Source organism: Rhinoraja longicauda, chromosome 14 (genome assembly GCF_053455715.1).
Source record: "Rhinoraja longicauda isolate Sanriku21f chromosome 14, sRhiLon1.1, whole genome shotgun sequence".
Taxonomy (NCBI): Eukaryota; Metazoa; Chordata; class Chondrichthyes; order Rajiformes; family Arhynchobatidae; genus Rhinoraja; species Rhinoraja longicauda.
In genome coordinates, this window is record NC_135966.1 from 46305255 (window position 1) to 46328620 (window position 23366).

General features: G+C 46.8%; 1 protein-coding gene across 1 annotated transcript in view; it reads left to right on the plus strand.

Moving 5' to 3' along the window:
- The window catches only part of LOC144599784 (transcription factor COE1-like), a 164639-nt gene that overhangs the window by 64318 nt on the left and 76955 nt on the right, over positions 1-23366 (plus strand). The window contains exon 3 of the mRNA XM_078411020.1: positions 14374-14462. Within this exon, the coding sequence (XP_078267146.1) occupies positions 14374-14462 (89 nt within the window). The remainder of the gene's footprint in view (positions 1-14373; positions 14463-23366) is intronic.

Consider the following 23366-nt stretch of genomic DNA (forward strand, 5'->3'; position numbering starts at 1 on the left):
CAGGCATGATGTAGGAATCTGAGGGGTAACTTTTTCACACAAAGGGTGGTGGGTGTACGGAACAAGCTGCCAGATGAGGTCGTTGAGGCTGGGACTATCCAAACGTTTAAGAAACAGTTGGACAGGTACATGGAAAGGACAGGTTTGGAGGGATATGGGCCAAACGCAGGCAGGTGGGACTAGCTGGGACATGTTGGCCCGTGTGGGCAAGTTGGGCCGGAGGGCCTGTTTCCACACTGTACCACTCTATGACTCTATGACTTTGGAGAATCCCAAAGGGCTTATGGCTAGTGAATTACTTGCATAAAATGTGTTGACTATGGCTGTGTGGTAATCTCTAAGCAGGCAATTTGCATAAGCTAGAGTCCCACAGATATAACATGATAATCATAATCTGTTTTCATGATATCGGTTGAAGGATAAATGTCAGGGCACAACATAAAGCACCCAACTCTTCCTCAAAGCAATCCATGACATCTGAAGAAGGGTCTCAACCCGAAATGTCCCCATTCCTTCTCTCCAGAGAAGCCGCCTCCCTCGCTGAATTACTCCAGCATTTTGTGTCTATCATGACATCTTTTATATCCACCTGAGAAGGAAATAAGAGTCTGTCCTCTTGGGAAGCACTGCCCTACATGAGACGATGACCTAATTTGAGGTCCATCTGTGTCAATTATGTATGATATGGAATCTGAGTTACAAGTCTCTCTCACTGTCTTCCGTTGTGTAGTGTAAAGGTGTTATAAAATCAGTTGCAATTAAATATTAAGTAAGGAAATTTAGGCAGTAAAATAAAGCTATGGAAATATTTAAATTAAGATTGTGTTGTATATCAAGGAATGCTAATGTGAAAAGTGGAACCTTACATCTCAGTTGGATTCCACATTACATCAACAAAGCTTACATTTACATAATATTGTTAATGTAATGAAATGTTTGATGTTACATTTTGGAGCAATATTTGGTTCCAGACTAAGTAATAATGTATTTTAGACCAGGTGTCTAAAAGCATGGCAGATAATGGATGCTTTAAGGATTACCTAAAAGGAAAAGAGAACTGTAGTGATCAGAAGTCATTACATAAACAATGTTACATTACATAAACAATGGCACGGTAGCGCAGCGGTAGAGTTGCTGCTTTACAGCGAATGCAGCGCCAGAGACTCAGGTTCGATCCTGACTACGGGTGCTGCACTGTAAGGAGTTTGTACGTTCTCCCCGTGACCTGCGTGGGTTTACTCCGAGATCTTCGGTTTCCTCCCACACTCCAACGACGTACAGGTATGTAGGTTAATTGGCTGGGTAAATGTAAAAATTGTCCCTAGTGGGTGTAGGATAGTGTTAATGTACGGGGATCACTGGGCGGCACGGACTTGGAGGGCCGAAAAGGCCTGTTTCCGGCTGTATGTATATGATATGATATGATAAATGGAGGTTAGTTGAATTTAGGGGCGGCACAACGGTGTAGAGGTAGAGTTGCTGACTTACAACACCAGAGAACCGGGTTCGATCCTGACCTCAGCTGCTGTCTATACAGAGTTTGTACATTCTCCCTGTAACCGTGTGGGTTTCCTCCGGGTGCTCCGGTTTCCTCCCACATTCCAAAGACGTGGAGGTTTGCGGGTCCAATTGCTCTTAGTGTGGAGGATGCAACACTGGGGAAACATAGAACTAGTGTGTGGGTGATAGAAACATAGAAACATAGAAAATAGGTGCAGGAGTAGGCCATTCGGCCCTTCGAGCCTGTACGCACCACCATTCAATATGATCATGGCTGATCATCCAACTCAGTATCCCGTACCTGCCTTCTCTCCATACCCCCTGATCCCTTTAGCCACAAGGGCCACATCTAACTCCCTCTTAAATATAGCCAATGAACTGGCCTTAACTACCTTCTGTGGCAGAGAATTCCACAGATTCACCACTCTCTGTGTGAAAAAAAAGTTCTCATCTCGGTCCTAAAAGACTTCCCCCTTATCCTTAAACTGTGACCCCTTGTTCTGGACTTCCCCAACATCGGGAACAATCTTCCTGCATCTAGCTTGTCCAACCCCTTAAGAATTTTGTACGTTTCTATGATCCCCCCTCAATCTTCTAAATTCCAGCGAATCGTTGGTCAGCACAGAATCGGTAGGCCGAAGGGCCTGTTTCCACACTGTATTTGTAAGCTAAGCTAAGTAATGTGGAATCTATCTGAGAAGGGAAGCTCAGAACAACAGTACCAGGCAGCTAAACGTGTGCCTGAGACTTTCAGAGGGCAAAAAAATCGAGGATCTTGAAGAAGGCAGAATTGGGGGGATGCAGAGAAAAGGGAAAGAGTGTGAGAGAGTTGGAGAGTTTAGATTAGAGATACAGAATTTTTTTTTTTAGTTTAGTTTAGAGGTACAGCGGGGAAACAGGCCCTTCGGCCCACCAAGTCCGCGCCGACCAGTGATCCCCGCACTTTATAATAATAATAATAATAATATTCATTTATTGTCATTGCAACGAGTACAACGAAATTAAAAAATAGCCAATCCTGACGGTGCGTACAAACATATATGCAATAAATGCAAAAACAAATAAATACATAAATACAATTATATTAAGTACAAGATTTTTTAACGGTGTTGCCTAGTGCAAAGGTAGTGTTCAGTTCTCGTATGGCCCTGGGGTAAAAACTGTTCTTAAGTCTGTTTGTTCGGGATTTGATCGACCTGAAACGTCGACCAGAGGGCAGATGAACAAACAGACGGTGGCCGGGGTGGGATGGATCTTTTATTATTTTGCCTGCTCTACTGAGGCAGCGTAGGCTGAACAGGTGCTCCAGGGAGGGCAGTGAGCAGCCGATGATCTTCTGGGCCGTCGTGATGACCCTCTGAAGGGCCTTCCTGTCCTTTTCTGAGCAGCTGGCATACCATGTGGTTATACAGTATGCCAGCACACTCTCGATGGAGCAGCGATAGAAGGACAACATGAGCTTCTCCTGCAGGTTGGTTTTCCTGAGGATCCTCAGGAAGTGGAGTCTCTGCTGTGCCTTCTTTACTGTGGTGATGGTGTTGGTAGACCAGGTAAGATCCTCTGCGATGTGCGTACCCAGGAACCTGAAAGCGGGTACCCTTTCCACACAGACCCCATTGATGTAGAGTGGGTCGTATTCTACACTGGTTTTTCTAAAGTCAATTATAAGTTCCTTTGTTTTGGAGGAGTTCAGGACCAGATTGTTCACTGAACACCATGCTGCCAGCCTTTGGATTTCATCCCTATAGGCTGTCTCATCTCCTCCTGAGATGAGTCCAACCACAGTCGTGTCATCCGCGAACTTGATGATGGTGTTGGTGGGATGGGTGGGGGCGCAGTCGTGAGTGTAGAGGGAGTAAAGGATGGGGCTCAACACACAGCCCTGTGGTGAGCCGGTGCTCAGTGTAATGGTGGAGGAGAGGTGAGGGCCTATTTTGACGGTCTGGGGCGGTTGGTCAGGAAGTCCTTGATCCATTGGCAGATGGTTTGGGAAAATCCAAGGTCGGAAAGTTTGGTGACCAGTCTGCTCGGGATGACCGTGTTAAAGGCAGAGCTGAAGTCGAGGAAGAGCATCCTCACATAGCTCCCCTGGTGTTCAAGGTGGGTCAGTGCAGTGTGAAGAGCAGTGTCGATGGCATCCCCTGTAGACCTATTTGCTCTGTAGGCAAACTGGTGTGGGTCGAAGGTGGGTGGGAGGCTGGCTTTGATGTGCTGCAGGACCAGTCTCTCGAAGCACTTTGTGATGACCGGTGTGAGTGCTACCGGACGGTAGTCGTTAAGACCGCTGATGACAGACTTTTTCGGCAGTGGGATGATTATGGCGGACTTCAGGCAGGGAGGGATGGTGGATTTTAAAAGGGACAGGTTGAAGATTTTTGTGAAGACCTCAGATAATTGGTCTGCACATTCCCTCAGCACTCTGCCCGTCACACCATCGGGGCCTGCAGCTTTCTTGGGATTCACTGCTCTGAGCACGCGCTTAACATCATACTCCTGCACAGTGAAGGTGTTGCTGTCAGGTGCTGGAGAGGGTGTTATGTCTGCCACTGTAGCTTTCACCTCGAAACGAGCAAAGAAACAGTTAAGTTCCTCTACCAGCGAGGCGTCGCCGTCGGCAGTCGTGCGGTTGCTGGTCTTGTAGTTGGTGATGTGCTGGATGCCTTGCCATACCCGCCGTGGGTCATTGTTGGTAAAGTGGTCCTCAATCTTCCTCTTGTAGGACGCTTTGGCATCCTTGATGCCTCTCTTCAGGTTGGTTCTAGCAGCACTGTATAGAGCTCTATCACTAGACCTGAAGGCGGTGTTACGGTCCTTGAGGAGAGACCTGACATCCTTTGTCATCCAGGGTTTCTGATTGGGATACAACCGGATGCGTTTGTCGACGGTGACATTGTCAACACAGTTTTGGATGTAGCAAAGTACAGTTGATGTGTACTCCTCCAAGTCCTGATCCTCAAAAATATCCCAGTTGGTCCTTTCGAAGCAATCCTACACACACTAGGGACAATTTTATGCATACACCAAACCAATTAACCTACATACCTGTACGTCTTCCGAAACCGAAGATCTCGGAGAAACCCACGCTGGTCACGGGGAGAACGTGCAAACTCCGTACAGGCAGCACCCGTAATCGGGATCAAACCCGCGTGTCTGGCGCTGAAAGAGATGTAAGGCAGCAACTCTACCGCTGCACCACCGTGTCACCCCAAGAGAGGTGAGGCTTTGGGGGGGAAATGAAGTTAGAGGTCACCATAAAAAGGATGTTGGGAGGATCAAGGTCATATTCTCCACTGGGGTTGTCTGTAATGAGGAAATTAAAGGCAAAGAAAGACTTGAAGGTTTTGGAAAGTAGGGTGAGGGCACAATGCTCGGACATTAGAAATTAGCTCTCCACCAAAAGCACAATGTGTGTTGAACTCTACTCTTCAAACGTGGTCCAACGACTGTTTGGAAGCAGGTCATGTGACAACACCTGCGTGATGACAACTCCAGCCAGCATTGGCAACCCCAAGACCGGCCCACGCCAGGATAAATTCTGCATTGCGTAAAACTAAGTCGCAAACAATCGAAAATCCCGATGCAAGATCATTTTACAGCAGATGACAGCCAAGGAACATAAATCACATCCTATTTCCTTGCTGCACCCCTCCCCGACCATTGCGCAAAAAAATCTGTTTTTCCAATTTTTTTCTCATTAATTTCTCCTCCGAAACAGTGCTCTTGACAATAACGGCCATTAAAAATGGTGTTACTTCGGCTGTGCTGAAGTGGGCCAGCCAAGAAAATGAAAGGGGGACGGGGGGCTAGGCAAAGAGAACGGCATTCTGTTTCTTTCTAGTTTGGAAGTAATGCAGATGTTTGGGGCACGTGCCAGATGATCACATGTATTGAATTAACAAATGCCGGGACATAAAGTCACTATTGTATCCTGAGGCAGACTGTCACTGGCCTGGCCAAATTGTTCATGGTTTTAGACTGTGTTCAGGATATGGTATAGCTATCAGAGATGAAAAATGATTGAACTCTGTCAAACAAAAGATCTATTTCATTGGCCAAAATAAGTTATACTCCAGCCTTGGCAGACTGATCCAATATACACCCAGCTATTTTCTTTCCAAATTAATTTATATTCCCAATAGTTTTGCATTCTGCACATAGAAATTGAAACAAGCTATTCAGCCCTTTTAAACAATTTTTTTTGAGTTTAGTTTAGAGGTACAGCGTGGAAACAGGCCCTTCGGCCCACCGGGACCGCACTGACCAGCAGTCCCCGCACATTAACACTATCCTACACACACGAGGGACAATTTACAATTATACCAAGCCAACTAACTTACATACCTGTACGTCTTTGGAGTGTGGGAGGAAACCGAGGTTCTCGGAGAAAACCCAGACTGAAGAAGGGTCTCGACCCGAAACGTCACCCATTCCTTCTCTCCAGAGAAGCTGCCTGTCCCGCTGAGTTATTTAAACTGTGGAGACATCATGTTCAAGCCCAATTATGGCATTACCTGATGTGCCAGGACTATTGGAGAGTTGGAACACCATTTTCCGGAGTGACTGGTCCATGTGGAGCCGTGTGTCATCTGTAAAATGGACTGCAGTTACTTGCCCCGGGTAGTCCAGGAGCATCTCCCATGATGTCTATCACCAAGCTGGACAAGGCAGTAGCCACATAGGAACTTAATGTTCCCCTCCATATTGCTTTCTATCCTGACCTGGAAATATATCGCTCATCCTTCATCGTTACAAGGTCTTACTCCTGGAACTGCCTGCAGCATAATGGAAATATTTTTTAACATAAAGACTGCTGCTGTTCAAGAATGTGGCTCACCACATCTTTAACCAAGGCAATTAGGGACGAGTAAACGGGTAAATACTACCCTTACCAGCGACAACCATATCCTAAAAAATCCATTTAAAAATGAGGAGCAGATGATTATGGATCTCTCATCGCGATGGTTTTGAGCCATACTTTATTTTGAGTTTTCTTCTGTCGTGGCCTAATTGAGCAGGATTAATTGTAATGATAGGTCAGCATATGTTGTATTATTGTCCACAAAATGCTGGAGTAACTCAGCAGGTCAGGCAGCATCTCAGGAGAGAAGGAATGGGTGACGTTTCGGGTCGAGACCCTCCTTCAGACTGTATGACCCACGTCGGTCACATTTTATCCTCCCCGCGTTCCCATCAACTCTCTGTTACCAGAAATTTAAATTCCCTTTCCCGTTCCCAGGATGGCGGGCCTGTCACATGTTGAAAGACTGGAGCGACTTGGCTTGTATACACTGGAATTTAGAAGGATGAGAGGGGATCTTATTGAAACATATAAGATTATTAAGGGGTTGGACACGTTAGAGGCAGGAAACATGTTCCCAATGTTGGGGGAGTCCAGAACCAGGGGCCACAGTTTAAGAATAAGGGGTAGGCCATTTAGAACGGAGATGAGGAAAATCTTTTTCACCCAGAGAGTTGTGAATCTGTGGAATTCTCTGTCTCAGAAGGCAGTGGAGGCCAATTCTCTGGATGCTTTCAAGAGAGAGTTAGATAGAGCTCTTAAGGATAGCGGAGTCAGGGGGTATGGGGAGAAGGCAGGAACGGGGTACTGATTGTGGATGATCAGCCATGATCACAGTGAATGGCAGTGCTGGCTCGAAGGGCTGAATGGCCTCCTCCTGCACCTATTGTCTATTGTTCCGACAGATACCTGTCTGTCATCGGCCTCCTCCACTGCCAGGAAAAGATCAAAAATAAACTGTAGGAATAGCACAGCATATTGGACCTGGGTCATCTACAACCCAGTGATCAGCTCCATGTTGCATCCACTATTCCAATAGCTGCAGCCTTTTGTTCTCCACATCCTCTCCAAGCCATTGTTGCTATCTCCAGCCTTCCTTCACCCCCTACCCGACTGCTATCTGCCATCCAACCCCTCCTTAACTGTAACCACCTATTGCTTGCTGACTCTTAAGTTAACAAACAACTCAAGAGTTGATTGAGTTGAATTGCAACCAACTCCCCCCACTTCAGAATACTGACTGCATCCCCTCGGCCCTTTCAGGGTCTCGGCCCGAAACGTCGTCCCTCCGTTTCCCTCCACAGATGCTGCCCGACCCAGATGAGTTCCTCCATCTGTTCTCCTTTCTTTGCTGCATGTTCCGGCATCTGCTTCCAAAATTCAGCTTCTAGAATGTTCTGGTACTTCTTTCGCTTTGTTCCGCTCGGCCAAGTACAGATCCGGCTATGCAGCATTAGCAAAAGCCTTGAACAATTCCTCGGCCCTGCTGTGTATTTATGTTTCTTAAGAGTGGCATTAATATGTGTCACACGATGGAGGGTCCACGTGTGCAGTACTTTATTACATCTTGCAGTACAGTGCTGTGTACAGCTTAATGCCCCTGGGCTAGCAGATCGGTGGAGTTTTTAAACAAGTTATTTTAATTGCTTATATGAAGTGTCGATCATTCTGCCACTCTTGGCAGCACGACTCAAGAAAACAAATTCCTCTCCAAGTCAAATCAGACAATCTTTTGATTAAGAACTGAAGTACCGTTGACATGCTCAGGATTTATTATTGTGAAATTATAAAAATTGGTTCACGCAGAGGACCAAGCAGCTGAGGGCACTGAGAGAGCTTTGCTGGCTCAATGAGAGAGCTTTGCTTGCTCAATGAGAGAGCTTTGCTTGCTCAAGGAGGTAAATGAGGGGCATTCAGTAAATGTTAAGAAAGGCCTTGCACGGTGGTACAGTGGCGCAGCGGTAGAGTTGCTGCCTTACAGCGAATGCAGCGCTGGAGACTCAGGTTCGATCCTGACTACGGGCGCCGTCTGTACGGAGTTTGTACGTTCTCCCCGTGACCTGTGTGGGTGTAGGATAGTGTTAATGTGTGGGGACTCGGTGGGCCGAAGGGCCTGTTTCCGCGCTGTATCTCTAAATCTAAATCTAAAAAATCTCAGGACAATTCAAAGTGCTTCACGGGCCACTTTTGAAGTGCAATTATTGCCTTCTCCTCAGCCGTTCCCCCAGATGGCTGATTCTAAGACGGCTCTAAGATGTAAGATGGCCGATCAGGCCCGTTTGTGTGGTCTGTACCTGAGGTGAGGCAGGAGCACTTGATGGTCAGCTTGTTTGGGATGTGGCATGCACCTTCTCCTCTTTGCACTTGGACTCCATGTAGCTGTGCTGTGCCAGTCCCGCTGAGTTACTCCATCTTTTTGTATCTATCTCCGGATTCTCCTTCTCCGCTTGGATTGAGCATTGACCAGGGATGACCATAAACAGGGGAGGATGGTCGAGGGCATTTTCAGAATGCATTTGTAGCACTGCATTTTATCGGTCCTCCCAGAGGCCTCTTGTTGAGACGGAGCCTGGACTAGAGTGCTTGTTTCAGGAGTCTGGCGGTGGGATTGTGGACAATGCAGCCCACGCATCGGAACTGACTGAACACAAGTGGACATGTCAGCCCGTGAGATGTTGCTGAGACTCGTGCGAGCTGTCCTGCCAGTGAACTTGGAGGCTTGTCCTGGGGACATGTTGTCAGTGCCACTCTTGGGCTTTGTGGTACGTCTTTGGATCATCAAACCCTAAGCAACACACAGCAGGGTGGGGGGCACTGCTGTTTGATGCACCTTGAGCTTTGAGTTTTGCTGCTGTGTTGGTGCAATAGAGGCAGTGGTGAATCTTGCCCCCATTGACAGCTTTTGCTGAGTGGTGGCACCCAAGATATGAAAGTGGTTTATGATTTCCAGGATCTCGATGCAAACTTAAATTGTCCAGGGGTTTGGTGGAAATGTTGCAGTGCGGAAGGAATCTGATGGAGACCCACCTTCTCAGCGAATAACTCATTATGGGGAGCTTGTTGGAGGTGAGGGTCAGTTTTATGATGAGAATTATTGAGGAGATGAATGGTGAAAGGATGTTGCCTTTCTTGACCCCCGTCTGCACTGGGATTGGGTCTATGATGGACCTGATGCTTCGAAGCATCGCTTGTATCTCATTGTGTAACGTATGTTAAAGGGTAACAAGTTTTTGAGTACAGCCAGGCTTGAGACAAGTTCAGTAGGAAAGAACTGCAGATGCTGGTTTAAATCGAAGGCAGACACAAAATGGTAGAGTAACTCAGCGGGACAGGCAGCATCTCTGGAGAGAAGGAATGGGTGACGTTTCGGGTCTGAAGAAGGGTCTCGACCCGAAATGTCCCTTCTCTCCAGAGATGCTGCCTGTCCTGCTGAGTTACTCCAGCATTTTGTGTCTATCTTAAGATAAATTCTTCTTATCTCATCCAGTTGAAGGCTTTGGTAAGGTGGACAAAGGCCAGGTACAATGATTGGTTGTGCTCTTTACACATCGGTAGACTTGACACCTAGTGAAGAACGTGTCCACTGTGCCATTCTATGGATGGAATCATGGAGTGCCGTTTTGGTGACTGAGAGAAGAGGGTTGAGGAGTGTGCTGACGATGACTTTCCCTGTGGTGGACTACACAGAATCCCCTCTGCTTTTGATCTACTCACCCTCTTGAAAGAGATGTTCAGTTTAGTATATTGTCACGTGTACCGAGGTGCAGTGAAAAGCTTCGTTTGCGTGTTATCCAGTCAGCAGAAAGACAATACATGATTACAAACTCTGCCTGAGCACCTCTTCTTTCAGCGGGAGCCCGGTCCTCTGAGCGTGTCTTACCACAATCAGCTTCTCACCCAGCCCGGCAAGTACAAGGCACGTTCCAGCAAGCATCCTGGTCAGTGGTCAGGGCGAGTTTCTCCAAGTGGAGGACCCATGAGGGAAGGGGGGGGGGGAAGAACAAGGAGGACCTGGCATGGGGTGGGGGAGGGGGGGATTTGTAACTTTGTAAGCGCCCTTTATGGGCGACTATTTGCATACCTTGGGTATGCAAGCAAAGAATTTCACTGTGACTTGCCACATGTGACAATATCATATCATATCATATCATATATATACAGCCGGAAACAGGCCTTTTCGGCCCACCAAGTCCGTGCCGCCCAGCGATCCCCGTACATTAACACTATCCTACACCCACTAGGGACAATTTTTACATTTTACCCAGCCAATTAACCTACATACCTGTACGTCTTTGGAGTGTGGGAGGAAACCGAAGATCTCGGAGAAAACCCACGCAGGTCACGGGGAGAACGTACAAACTCCTTACAGTGCAGCACCCGTAGTCAGGATCGAACCTGAGTCTCCGGCGCTGCATTCGCTGTAAAGCAGCAACTCTACCGCTGCGCCACCGTGCCGTAATGAAGTATTCAATACTTGTTTCCCTTCTCCTGAGTCTGAGGACAAGTAGTCGGCGCACAAAGCCAACCCAGGAGAGATGCGCCAACAAAGCAGCTTCCCGACCTGCAGCTCGACCCTGCATTGAGCAGACCCCAAGGCCTGATATCAGGGCTATTCAGATTGCTTTGGTTCAATTTGTTACCCAAGCATTATATTACTCTGGTAATAGAAGACTTGTTAAATAGGCACTGCTACAAATATATAAAAAAACTCTGATAATGCTGGACACATTCAGCAGGTCAGGCCACATCCGTGAGAAATGAAGCAGGACTAATGTTTCAGGTCAAGACAAATATGCAGGGATTTTCAAGGGTTAATCTTTACCAGTACCCTCTGGACATCTCAGCATTTTGAATTCTTGTTGCTTTTTAAAATGTGAAGTTTATTTTTTTTTAAAGTTGTCCAGGGTGAGGTTGAATAATATAACAGAAACAGAGAGCTCCCTCAGCTGTGTGAAGCGAAGAAAAGAGGAAACTCCATGGGTTGAGTTCTGATGCAGGATCTGGAACAGAAATGGAATTGAAATTCCTTTCCCCCCCACAGACGCTGCCTGACCCGCTGAGTTCCTCCAGAAGTCCACTGTCTTTTCCTCCAGTTTGGAGCATCTGTAGTCTCTTGTATCTCCTTCTTGGCTAAACCTGTGAAGGGGTGGTCCAACCTCCTCCGGCTTCGCTTCGGTCAGAAGCTGACGAGAAGTTTAACGCCAACCTGTCGAGTCTCTGCATTGTCGCAGGGAGCAGCAAACGCGACTGTGCAAACCCGACGCTTTCTCCACTGAAAGCCTCACCTGCCCCTTCTCTCCAGGGATGTTGTCTGACCCGCTGAGTTCCTCCAGCATTTCTGTATCCACCTTCGCTTTACTTGACAATCCAGTCCGCAGGCAGCCTCCCCCCCTCGCCTCCAGGTATTGGTTGCTCCTCCAACCAAACCCTCCAGGTATTGGCTGCTCCTCCAACCAAACCCTCCAGGTATTGGCTGCTCCTCCAACCAAACCCTCCAGGTATTGGCTGCTCCTCCAACCAAACCCCCCCTTCAACGCCACCCACTGTCTCCCACCGCTCAGTGAAACGGCGAGATGAAAGGGAAATCAAAATACGATTAAAAAGGGGGCAAGGGCCTGGGATGTTGCTTCTTCTCTCCTTGTACGCGACTTCAGTGATTTGCCTGTAATAAAGACATGTTTATATTCAAATCGCAGTCTCTTTCTTGACATTGAGCAGAATCGTAATCGTGCGGCTGATTCGAGTGTGTGTGCTGGCGTTTACCGCTCTTGAATGGGCTGTTCTGATAAGCTTCAGTTTCAGCAGCATGACTGAAGTGCTGCCACTCACTCAGTAGCTCGCCTGGGCGCCTTGTGCTGGATGACTGACTGACAACAATTTGGATTCTTTTCTCTCTGGCGGATGACAAGTTAAGGGCTTTAGTGGTGCAATTATGCACTGAATTCAAGGTGCTCAGATGTAAATGTCTTCTAACTGTTCTGTCATCCCAGTCCTGTGAAGACTGGCCCAGTCTTTCCTTCCCTTCCACCCTATGCTCCTGCCACCTCTCCCGCCTATCTGAGAGGGAGGTGAGAGGCGTGAGGGCGGGTGGGGTTAGAGCTAGGAAACTGCCACTCACTTCATGGAAACTGGCCCTTTACTTTATCAAAAAAAAAGTATCAGTAAACGATATGTGAATAGTCCATAGCATTTAATGCCTGAATTATAAACTGAATGGGAGATTCCTGATACCACTCAGTGTTCTTTACACATTATCACCCCTGCCTGTTGGAAGCACAGTCACTGGAGCCCTCTACCCTGTTGTTGCCTCTGCCTTTTCATGTGTGAATCCAGCTGGGATGAAGGGGGGGACATTCTCCCCCCCTTGGGGAGGGGTTGGGCAGGAGAGGTGCCTTGCAGTTCAGCCTGATCTCATTCTCAGCGAACATCCACACACACACACGAGCGACGGGCCGCACTGTGATGCTGGAGAGTGGTCGCTTCGGTAACCCTGACCTCAGGTGTTGTAAGGAAATAAGTGCAGATGCTGGTACAAATCGAAAAAGGGTCTCGCTCGACCCATGCGAATGGTATGTTAGCATTCATAGCAGCGAATGGTATGTTAGCATTCATAGCAAGATGATTTGAGTATAGGAGCAGGGAGGTTCTGCTGCAGTTGTACAGGGCCTTAGTGAGACCGCACCTGGAGTATTGTGTACAGTTTTGGTCTCCTAATCTGAGGAAAGACATTCTAGCCTTAGAGGGAGTACAGAGAAGGTTCTCCAGATTGATCCCTGGAATGGCAGGACTTTCATATGAAGAAAGACTGGATAGACTAGGCTTATACTCGCTGGAATTTAGAAGACTGAGGGGGATCTTATTGAAACATATAAAATTCTTAAGGGGTTGGAGAGGCTAGATGCGGGAAGATTGTTCCCGATGTTGGGGAAGTCCAGAACCAGAGGTCACAGCTTAAGGATAAGGGGGAAGTCTTTTAGGACCGAGATGAGAAAACATTTCTTCACACAGAGAGTGGTGAATCTGTGGAATTCTCTGCCGCAGAAGGTAGTTGAGGCCAGTTCATTGGCTATATTTAAGAGGGAGTTAGATGTGGCCCTTGTGGCTAAAGGGATCAGGGGGTATGGAGAGAAGGCAGGTACAGGTTACTGAGCTGGATGATCAGCCATGATCATATTGAATGGCGGTGCGTACAGGCTCGAAGGGCCGAATGGCCTACTCCTGCACCTATTCTCTATGTTTCTATGTTTCTATTCCTTCTCTCCTGAGATGCTGCCTGACCTGCTGACCTCAGTTGTGAACTTGTCACCTTCTCCCTGTGACCACTTGGGTTTTCTCCCCTGGGTGCACTGGTTTCCTCCCACATCACAAAGGTCGATCGGGTTGGGACGTTAAATGGCCATCGTAAGTTGTCCCCTAGTGCAGGTGAGTGGGGAGTAGATGGACGTGTGAGTGGCAATAGGTTACCGGGAATGAACTAGGGTAATGGGGTGCTTGGCTGTCTCTGGATCAGCATACTCTTGAAACAAACACAAACAAATCGCCTCCTTCAATGTTGTTAGGAAATATGAGATACGATAGAGATAGGATTGTTTGTTTCAGCCGAGATACATTACTAACATGAGCTAAGTCTGTACTGACTGGGAATGAAACCTATTATCATTACTGCTCCTTTATTTGCAAAATTATTCAGACTCCTTATCTATTCTGCTGTACTTTAGATGTCGTTTGAACATTTTAGTTCAAAATTGCTGACCCTAATTTATTTTGCCTGCGCATTTTCTTTAATGGACTAAAATTCTTGTCTTATGTTATTATTTAGATTATTTTGATGCTCCAACCTATTGATACCTCCTTCTTCTGATACTCCAACCTATTGACCATTCTTTGTATGGAACTAAATGGTGAGTGAGGTCAATTGGGCATTTGGCCCTGGTTGGACCTCACGGAGCAAGGCTATTCAACGTGTACTTTGGCTAATGAAGTATCTCTCAGTTGTAGCCCCCACGTCTTGTTTCTCGATGCTGACCCTGAGGTTCCTTCCTGTTACTGACCTGCATTATTCTTCCTTGTTGCAGCTCTGAATGAACCCACCATTGATTATGGCTTTCAGCGGTTGCAGAAGGTTATCCCCAGGCATCCGGGTGACCCAGAACGATTGCCAAAGGTCAGTCACACAACTTTTCCTATCGAGCGTCTCCTACACTGTAATGTTGCAAGGCTGGGTGAGCACATCACTTTCAATAAGCAGGAATACCAAAACAGGTTGAAAATGAGACCGACAATCCAAACCATTCAGGTGATACTGCTCTCTGTGTTTCGGTGGAACAATATATCCTCCCATGGGTAGAGGTAGAGTTGCTGCCTTATGGCGACAGAGACCCTGGTTCCATCCTGTCTACGATCCTGTAGGTACGGAGTTTGTACGTTCTCCCCGTGACCGGCTTGGGTTTGCTCCGAGATCGTCGCTTTCCTCCCACACTCCAAAGACGTACAGGTTTGTAAGTTAATTGGCTTGGTGTAAATGTACAAATTGTCCCTAATGTGTGTAGGATAATGTTAATGTGCGGGGATTGCGGGTTGGTGCGGACTCGGTGGGCTGAAGGGCCTGTCTCCATGATGTGTCTCTAAACTAAACTAAACTAAACTAAACTAAACTAAACTAAACTAAACTAAACTAAACTAAACTAAATATGATGTCTACTAATGTGCAGTCACCATTATTCTCCTCTCCTGAAAAGTGAGATCTCCCATCTCCCATTTGGTGCTTACACCACAGTGGTATACGGTAGTTGTTGTTCTAGAATGGTAAACCTGGCAAACAGTAAGAGTCACCCATGAGTTACTCCAGCATCTTGTGTCTGGTAAGATCTCATAAATGGCATTGTGATAATGATCAGACAGGTTACTGATGCTGGTTGCAGGATTAGGACACTGGAAAGGTGGCCCACCCTCCTGTGACGGGGCTATAGGGTGTTGGCATGGCCACCCCAGGGGCAGGCCAGGTGATGGGGTGCGGGCATGGCCACCCCAGGGGCAGGCGGGGTGATGGGGTGCGGGCAAGATGCTCTGACGTGTGGCGTCACAGGCCTTGGGCAGTCTGCACCATCTGGGTCTGGCTTCAGTCGAGCGTTGGCAGCGATTAATGCTGCCCCCTCGACCGGGATTCCATCCCCACCTCTGATATTGTTTGTACGGAGATCAGAGTGAGGCCCAGCACAAATTGGAGGAACAACACCTCATATTTCGCTTGGGCAGCTTACACCCCAGCGGTATGAACATTGACTTCTCTAACTTCAAGTAACCCTTGCTTTCCCTCTCTCTCCGCCCCTCCCCCTTCCCAGTTCTCCGACCAGTCTGACTGCCCTTGATTCCATTTTATCTCTGTTTGCTTTGTTGTTACATTCTCCTAGTCTATTCTACATTTTCCTTGATCCCCTGTGTCACCTTTTCACACCTTACGCTTCCTTATCTCTGTATCTCCCTCTCCCCTGACTCAGTCAGAAAAAGGGTCTCAACTCGAAACGTCACCAAATCCTTTTATCCAGAGATGCTGCCTGTCCCGCTGAGTTACTCCAGCATTTTGTGTGTCAATCTCATGTTCCCTTGGTGACAATGTTGGTTTTCCACACTGTGGACTATGTGACCTCCCACATCCCACCAGAGGTCTACTGGCAAGTAATTAGCCACCACTAGTTATCGCTCAGTGTCAACAAATGGCAAAACATGATCAAGGGGGGTGTTGCGCAAGATAATACGTTTGTGCGACATTTCATGAGACTGTTTTGCTGGGAGCTTGCATGGACTTCAAGAGGTGACTGACCTCTTCCTGCATTTTAATAAGTAAATAATGGACTGGGAGCTGGCATCAGTGGCAAGCTTCAGCACCAGGATTGCTATGGACTCTCCCACCTCCTGCATGCAAACGCAATCCATCTGTAACGAGGTGAGTAGTGGTCAAGAATTCAATGCCAAGAGCCGTCGGTGCCAACGGCTGCCACGACTCGCTGAACATAGACTGGCACAATGTACCACAGGTGCATTGGGCCACGAGGGGAGCAGCCAGGCTGCCTCCCAGCAGGGTAGGGTTACTGACCATGTGTGCACCCATGTTCATCAAGCTCAGTCACTCATGATGCGCTGGGTTAATATCACACCAGAGGTTTGTCAGTGGCAACAGTCCCTCATTAGGAGGGTCAACATTGTGAAGGCAGAGCAGTGCAATACTGGAGGGCAAGGCAGAGAGAACAGCCTGCCCAAGAGCTTGTGTAATAAGTTGTGCCAACTGTTTTCTATGGATGTAGAAAAACATCGGCACATTTTTTAATCATTAGATTATCGTAGTGGATGAAATACAAATCAGCATTTCTTGCTCATTATGAATTCTGCACGGGCAATTGTTCGATACAGCTACTGTTTGGTCAAATGAAAACAGAAGGATTTAGACTTGTGCCATCGGGCCAGTCATCATCTACAGAAAGAGAAGGCACTTTACCTTCTCAGGTACTAAAAGCTCAAAGTGCTGGAGTAACTCAGTGGGTCAGGCATCATCTCTGGAAGACATGGATAAGTTACGATTTGGGTCAGGACCTTTCTTCAGATCCTTGTGTCTACAACGTAGCTTCCCAGGACCTGTTTATAGAGGTTTATTAGGAGTTTGTAGGAAGGAACTGCAGATGCTGGTTTAGACAATAGACAATAGACAATAGGTGCAGGAGTAGGCCATTCGGCCCTTCGAGCCAGCACCGCCATTCAATGTGATCATGGCTGATCATTCTCAATCAGTACCCCGTTCCTGCCTTCTCCCCATACCCTTGACTCCGCTATCCTTAAGAGCTCTATCTAGCTCTCTCTTGAATGTATTCAGTGAATTGGCCTCCACTGCCCTCTGAGGCAGAGAATTCCACAGATTCACAACTCTCTGACTGAAAACGTTTTTCCTCATCTATGTTCCAAATGGCCTACCCCTTATTCTTAAACTGTGGCCCCTGGTTCTGGACTCCCCCAACATTGGGAACATGTTTCCTGCCTCTAACGTGTCCAATCCCTTAATAATCTTATACGTTTCGATAAGATCTCCTCTCATGCTTCTAAATTCCAGTGTATACAAGCCTAGTCGCTCCAGTCTTTCAACATATGACAGTCCCGCCATTCCGGGAATTAACCTAGATAGGCACAAAATGCTGGAGTAACTCAGCGGGACAGGCAGCATCTCTGGAGAGAAGGAATGGGTGACGTTTCGGGGTTGAGACACTTCTTCAGACTGAGAGTCGGGGAGAGTCAGTCAGCCATATCTCAAGATTCCCTCTCCCCTGTCTTTCAGTCTGAAGAAGGGTCTTGACCCGAAACGTCACCCATTCCTTCTCTCCAGAGATGCTGCCTCTCCCACTGAGTTACTCCAGCATTTTGTGTCTATCTTTTGTTAGGCATTTGATATATGGAAATGTAAACTTCCACAGCCCTTAACAAATCATGGAATAAACCATTCTTATTCCATATAATTATATTGAATGTGCAGATCTTGGGGAAGCCAGGTGCTTCAAGGGTGGTTATACCTCTTGGGACACTCTTCCCACCCTCTTTATTTCACTCCGTGAGCCACAACCTCCCATGTCTTTCTTTCTCATTTCTTTGTCTAACTTTTATTCCCAGGGAATAGATTGATGAGGATGGTAGACACAAAATGCTGGAGTAACTCAGCGGGTCAGGCAGCATCTCAGGAGAGAAGCAATGGGTGACGTTTTGGGTCGAGACCCTTCTTCAGACTGATGTCAGGGGTGGGGGCGGGACAAGGATAGGATGTAGTCGGAGACAGGAAGACTAGTGGGAGAACTGGGAAGTGGGGGGGGGGGGGGGGGAAGCAGGGACTACCTGAAGTGGGAGAAGTCAATGTTCAAACCGCTGGGGTGTAAACTGCCCAAGGATTATCACTATCTTTAGAAATCTGGGCCACAAGAATGAATTTGTCTGATCATTTTGAGAAATGTGTCAGTAAAAACATTTTTTCTATTTATTTTGCAATGATGACGCTGGGGTCTGCTTGTTTCGATCCAATATCATGCATTACAATCGCTCCACTCGTTTCAATGTCTATTCCAAGTACTTGTGTAGGGGCCTGATTGTACTCATGTACGGTCTAATCTGACTGGATAGCATGCAAAACAAAGCTCTTCACTGCATCTCAGTACACGTGACATTGATAAACCAATTCCAATTCCAATTCATTCCTCTTAAATACATTCACACTGTTTGTCCAAGATCTTCCCAGTTCCAGAAATGCTTTGCTAGAACTTGGCAATATTTTCTTCAGACTGAACCTGGTGACATTTGCCTTTGGATGTGCTCACAAATACAAGGAGGAACTTAACCTGTTGGTGACATCTGTTGACGGAGTAACCTCACTGCACCCCATCATTTCCCATGCTGATTGGGTCATAAGGTCATCAGGTCATAAGTGATAGGAGTAGAATTAGGCCATTCGGCCCATCAAGTCTACTCCACCATCTAATCTAATCTAATCATGGCTGATCCATCTCTCCTTCCAAACCCCGTTCTCCTGCCTTCTCCCCATAACCTCTGACACCCGTACTAATCAAGAAACTATTTATCTCTGCCTTAAAAATATCCACTGGCTTGGCCTCCGCAGCCTTCTGTGGCAAATAATTCCACAGACTCACCACTCTTGTTGGTCTCTTGTCTTCTCTGCACAGCTGCTGAGTGCAGTGAAAGAAAAAAGAGCACGCAACCTTCACTTCCAATTTAACATTATCACAATCTTCGCAACTACTTCATGGCTGATGCATGTTTAAATCATGCCTTTATCGCATGCCTTGGAGCATGGTAGAATCCCATATCATTGGTCCTGCTATTGTTACTTAGTTTAGTTTAGTTTAGAGATACAACAGGGAGGCAGGCCCTTCGGCCCACCGTCCATACTGCCCAGCGATCCCCGCACATTAACACCATCCAATGCACACTAGGGACATATATTTACATTTCCACCAAGCCAATTTACCTACAAACCTGTATATCTTTAGAGTGTGGGAGGAAACCGGAGATCCCGGGAAAAAACCACTCTGGTCACGGGGAGAACGTACAAACTCCGTACAGACGAGCACCCGTAGTCAGGATTGAACCTGAGTCTCTGGCGCTGTGAGGCAGCAGCTCTACTGCTGTGCCATTTATTATTGTCACATGGACTGATTTACAGTGAAAAATCTCAATGAAAATATTAATGTCTCATTGAGCAGATCATCTTTTTCACTGATATATGTTGATGGATAATAGTTAGTAAGTGCTGACCCTTCTTTGCTAGTAATGTAGATGATAGAGATGATATCCACTGGTTGGCTCTGAGTTTTGGTAGTCACTAGAAGCTGGACAGCAAGAATCAAGAGACATTGGGGCTCCATTTCACCTTCGTCTCCTGAGTGGAGCAGATTGCGTGGTTGCACAGTCCGTTCAGCCCAGAGACCATGCAGGTCATACACCATCCATTTGTACCAATCTTGCATTAAACTCACCTTACTCTTTCCACATTCCAACCAGTGTCCCCAAATTCAACCACTCACTTACATACTGGGGGTGGTTTACAGTAGCCAACTAACTAAACAACCTGCATGTCTTTGGGATGTTTGAAGAAACTGGAGCAGCTGGGAGAAATCTGCATGCCAGAGAGGGTGGTGGGTTTATGGAACGAGCTGCCCGAGGAGGTAGTTGAGGCAGGGACTGTCCCAATGTTTAAGAAACAGTTAGACAGGTACATGGATAGGACAGGTTTGGAGGGATCTGGGACAAATGGCGGCAGGTGGGACTAGTGTAGCTGGCTCATGTTGGAAAGTTGGGCCGAAGAGCCTGTTTCCACGCTGTAAGACTCTCTGACACTATGACATAGGAAAAAGGTGCAAACTCCACACCACTGGAGGTCAGGACTGAGCCCAGGTCACTGGAGTTATGAAGCAGCAGGTCTACTAGCCAATTCTTACAGAACCTATCACCAACTATTCCAATGGTAACAATGGGCTGTTTATTGGGCAGATTACCACAGAGGCTCAGTGTGATCAGCTGGGCGACCAACCAGCCATTGTGAGCATAGTCTTCAGTAGGTCCAGTTGGACATGCCCGATATCCAGGGTCCAGTTGCATTCACTGTCAGATGCACAAGTACGGTGAGGTACAGGTACAGTGGAAATCTTCCTCACAACAGTATCACAGTCACATAGACTCGGACAGCACACACAACCATGAATTCCATATAAATTACACACGCATCTACAAGACAGTGAATGGAAAAAGTCAGGCCTAAAATCAAAACACTAGTGAAAAAATGTTCGCTTGGAAAACAAGTACATGGTAGTATATGGAGTGGTCCATAGTGTTCCATTGCCAAGAGGATTAGGGTTATAGCGATATTGTTATTGCTTTATTATTGTCACGTGCACTGAAATAAGATTCGTTTTAGTTTAGTTTAGAGATACAGCGTGGAAACAGGCCCTTCGGCCTACCGAGTCAGCACTGACCAGTGATCCCCACACACGAACACTATCTGAAAAACACCAGGGACAATTTTACATTTCTACCAATCTAATTAACTTACAAACCTGAAGTCTTTGGCATGTGGGTGGAAACCGAAGAACTTGGAGAAACCCCACGCAGGTCACGGGGAGAATGTACAAACTGAGTAAAGACAAGCACCTGTAGTCAGGATCGAACCCGGGTCTCTGGCGCTGTAAGGCAGTAGCTCTACCGCTGCGCCACTATGCTGCCCCGCGGTGAAAATGCAGTGATAAACTTTGTTTGCATGCTATACCACATACAGTAATTACACTATACCTCAGTACAAACGAGCCATGCATAAGATCACCAGGTAGTGCAATGAGAAAATTACCAGAGTGCAGAATTTTTGTGTTGCAGGAGCTATGCACAGTAAAATCCCACCAACTAAATGAATAGCAACTAAATAATTTCATTGTGATGTCGACGGAGGCAAAATATTAGCCAGGTTATCAGCACCTCGTTAAATAGAGCTGTAAGATCTTCAGTGCCCAGCCAAGAGGATGCTATGTAAACGTTTTGCCCGCTTGGTTGCACCACGCTTTCACTGTACAAGGGTACTGGGAGCAAGACCCTGAAGGAACGAGCGTAATTAGAGGTATATGGGCCAGAGGAGAACATTGGTAGAATCTGCATTTACATTTTAAATGGCTTCATGTACTTGGCCTCAAAACTTTGCCTGGCTGTGTGCTGAAGGCCGCGGGGAAATAAATATTTAAATGTTTTAATTTAAAAACAAACTAACCCAATTGCCGGCGATGAACTGGAAGGCCTATGATTATCTGGGCTCGAACACATCAGGGTCTGTTGCAAGGCTGAGCTGGACCTCTGTGCAAAGTTCTACTCCCTGGTGAGCCCATGATGAATTACGAGTGAATTATTGCCCAAGCTAAAGTTGGCAGGGTTCGTTTGACAGGAAGCAAACGCGATGAATAGATAGAGAAAAAAGGGGTCAGTTCATATCAGGCTGACAAACATATTTTACTTGTCAAGGCAGTTCATGCAGTGAATGTACGGGGGCAGGGCTGGATAGATTTCCTTCAGATCCCATCAGTACATTTGCATCGCATTTGCCTTCTTTAAAAAGCAGTTGGCAGGCGATGCCTTGATCCCAGCATGTCCCTGGGTTTGTATCAGGAAGATACAGGAGCTCTTGTACATTATGTCAGAAGGCACTGATTTGATCTTTACATGACAGGGGTATCACAGAGAGATTCTGTTCAGAGTGGTTAGATTGCACCCAGTGTCATGGCTGCCTCACCAGCAGAGTTTGATAAAAGGCAAAACTCAGTGGAGAGAAAGGCGAACAGCGTTTGTGTGTTTTGCTCCTTCGAGCTGCAAAATACCAGGCAAATTGATCCTCTGGGACTAGTAAATACACATTACTTTATCTTGTACTTCATGTCCATGGCTTTCATATACCCCTGAGCCCTGATAGAACAACAATAGTTAATAGACTAAAAAGAGTAATTACAAGCATCTTTTCAGCACTTCCAGCTTGACTGACTTTGTCTGACCTTATAATTTTTACCTCAGCTAATCTGCCTGCTATATTTTTGATTCAATTTGCATAGCCTGTGTTGTGTGTAGTAATACATGACCTTTAGTTAATGTCACCTGTCAAAGTGTTGTTTTAAAAAAAAATCCCATTAAGGAAAAGAAAACCGGATAAACGGGAGCCATCGGCGAATGCTAGTTTACAATGGAGCACCAAGCAGCACTCCTTGTATCTGCACATACTTGGCCAATAAACTCATTCATTCATTCATTCATTCAAAGTGATCAAAACTGCAAAGGGAGGGCAAAATATCCAGGACCCGAAACGTCAACCTATTCCTTCTCTCCAGAGATGTTGTCTGACCTCCTCCAGCTGTTTGTGCCTGTCTCCACGATGGGATAGGTATGGAAACATGGAAGAGATCTGTAGGATGAGATAGGGAAGGAAAAGAGCCTGGGATGGGACGGAGATGGAAAGAACGGGGAGCCGCACAAATGGGAAAACGGGTAGAAATCTGGAGAGCCCTGGCTGGGACAGTGTTTATGTGCCGACACAGAGTGGAAAGGCTGACTCAGTATGGATGCAGCACCCATGAGTCCAAAGCCTAGGTAAAGGTTCGAAAGAGACGTGAGAGATGCTCGAATATGTGCAGCTCTGCTGGTGTTTAACCGGCTAAAGCCGAAGAATAACCCTACACAGAGGACTAATTGGTTCCCATAACTTCACCACCTGGAATCATTTTAGTGCGTTTGGCTTGCACGATTGTCTGTGGCTGTTTGGGAACAGGAGGAAGCTATTCAATCTCTTAAGCATGCTTCCCTATTCAACTGGAACAAGGCTGCTGCATACCTCAGCTTGGTCTTTGCTCCATATCCCTTAATATCCTAACTAAATAAAATAAATCCATAGTGAAATGTGCAAAGGAAGGCCAATTGGCACAGCCAGTCTATGCTGCTTATGATACATGACTCTCCTCCCATAACTTCATTTCCAGCTCTCTCAACATAACCTTCGCTTCCC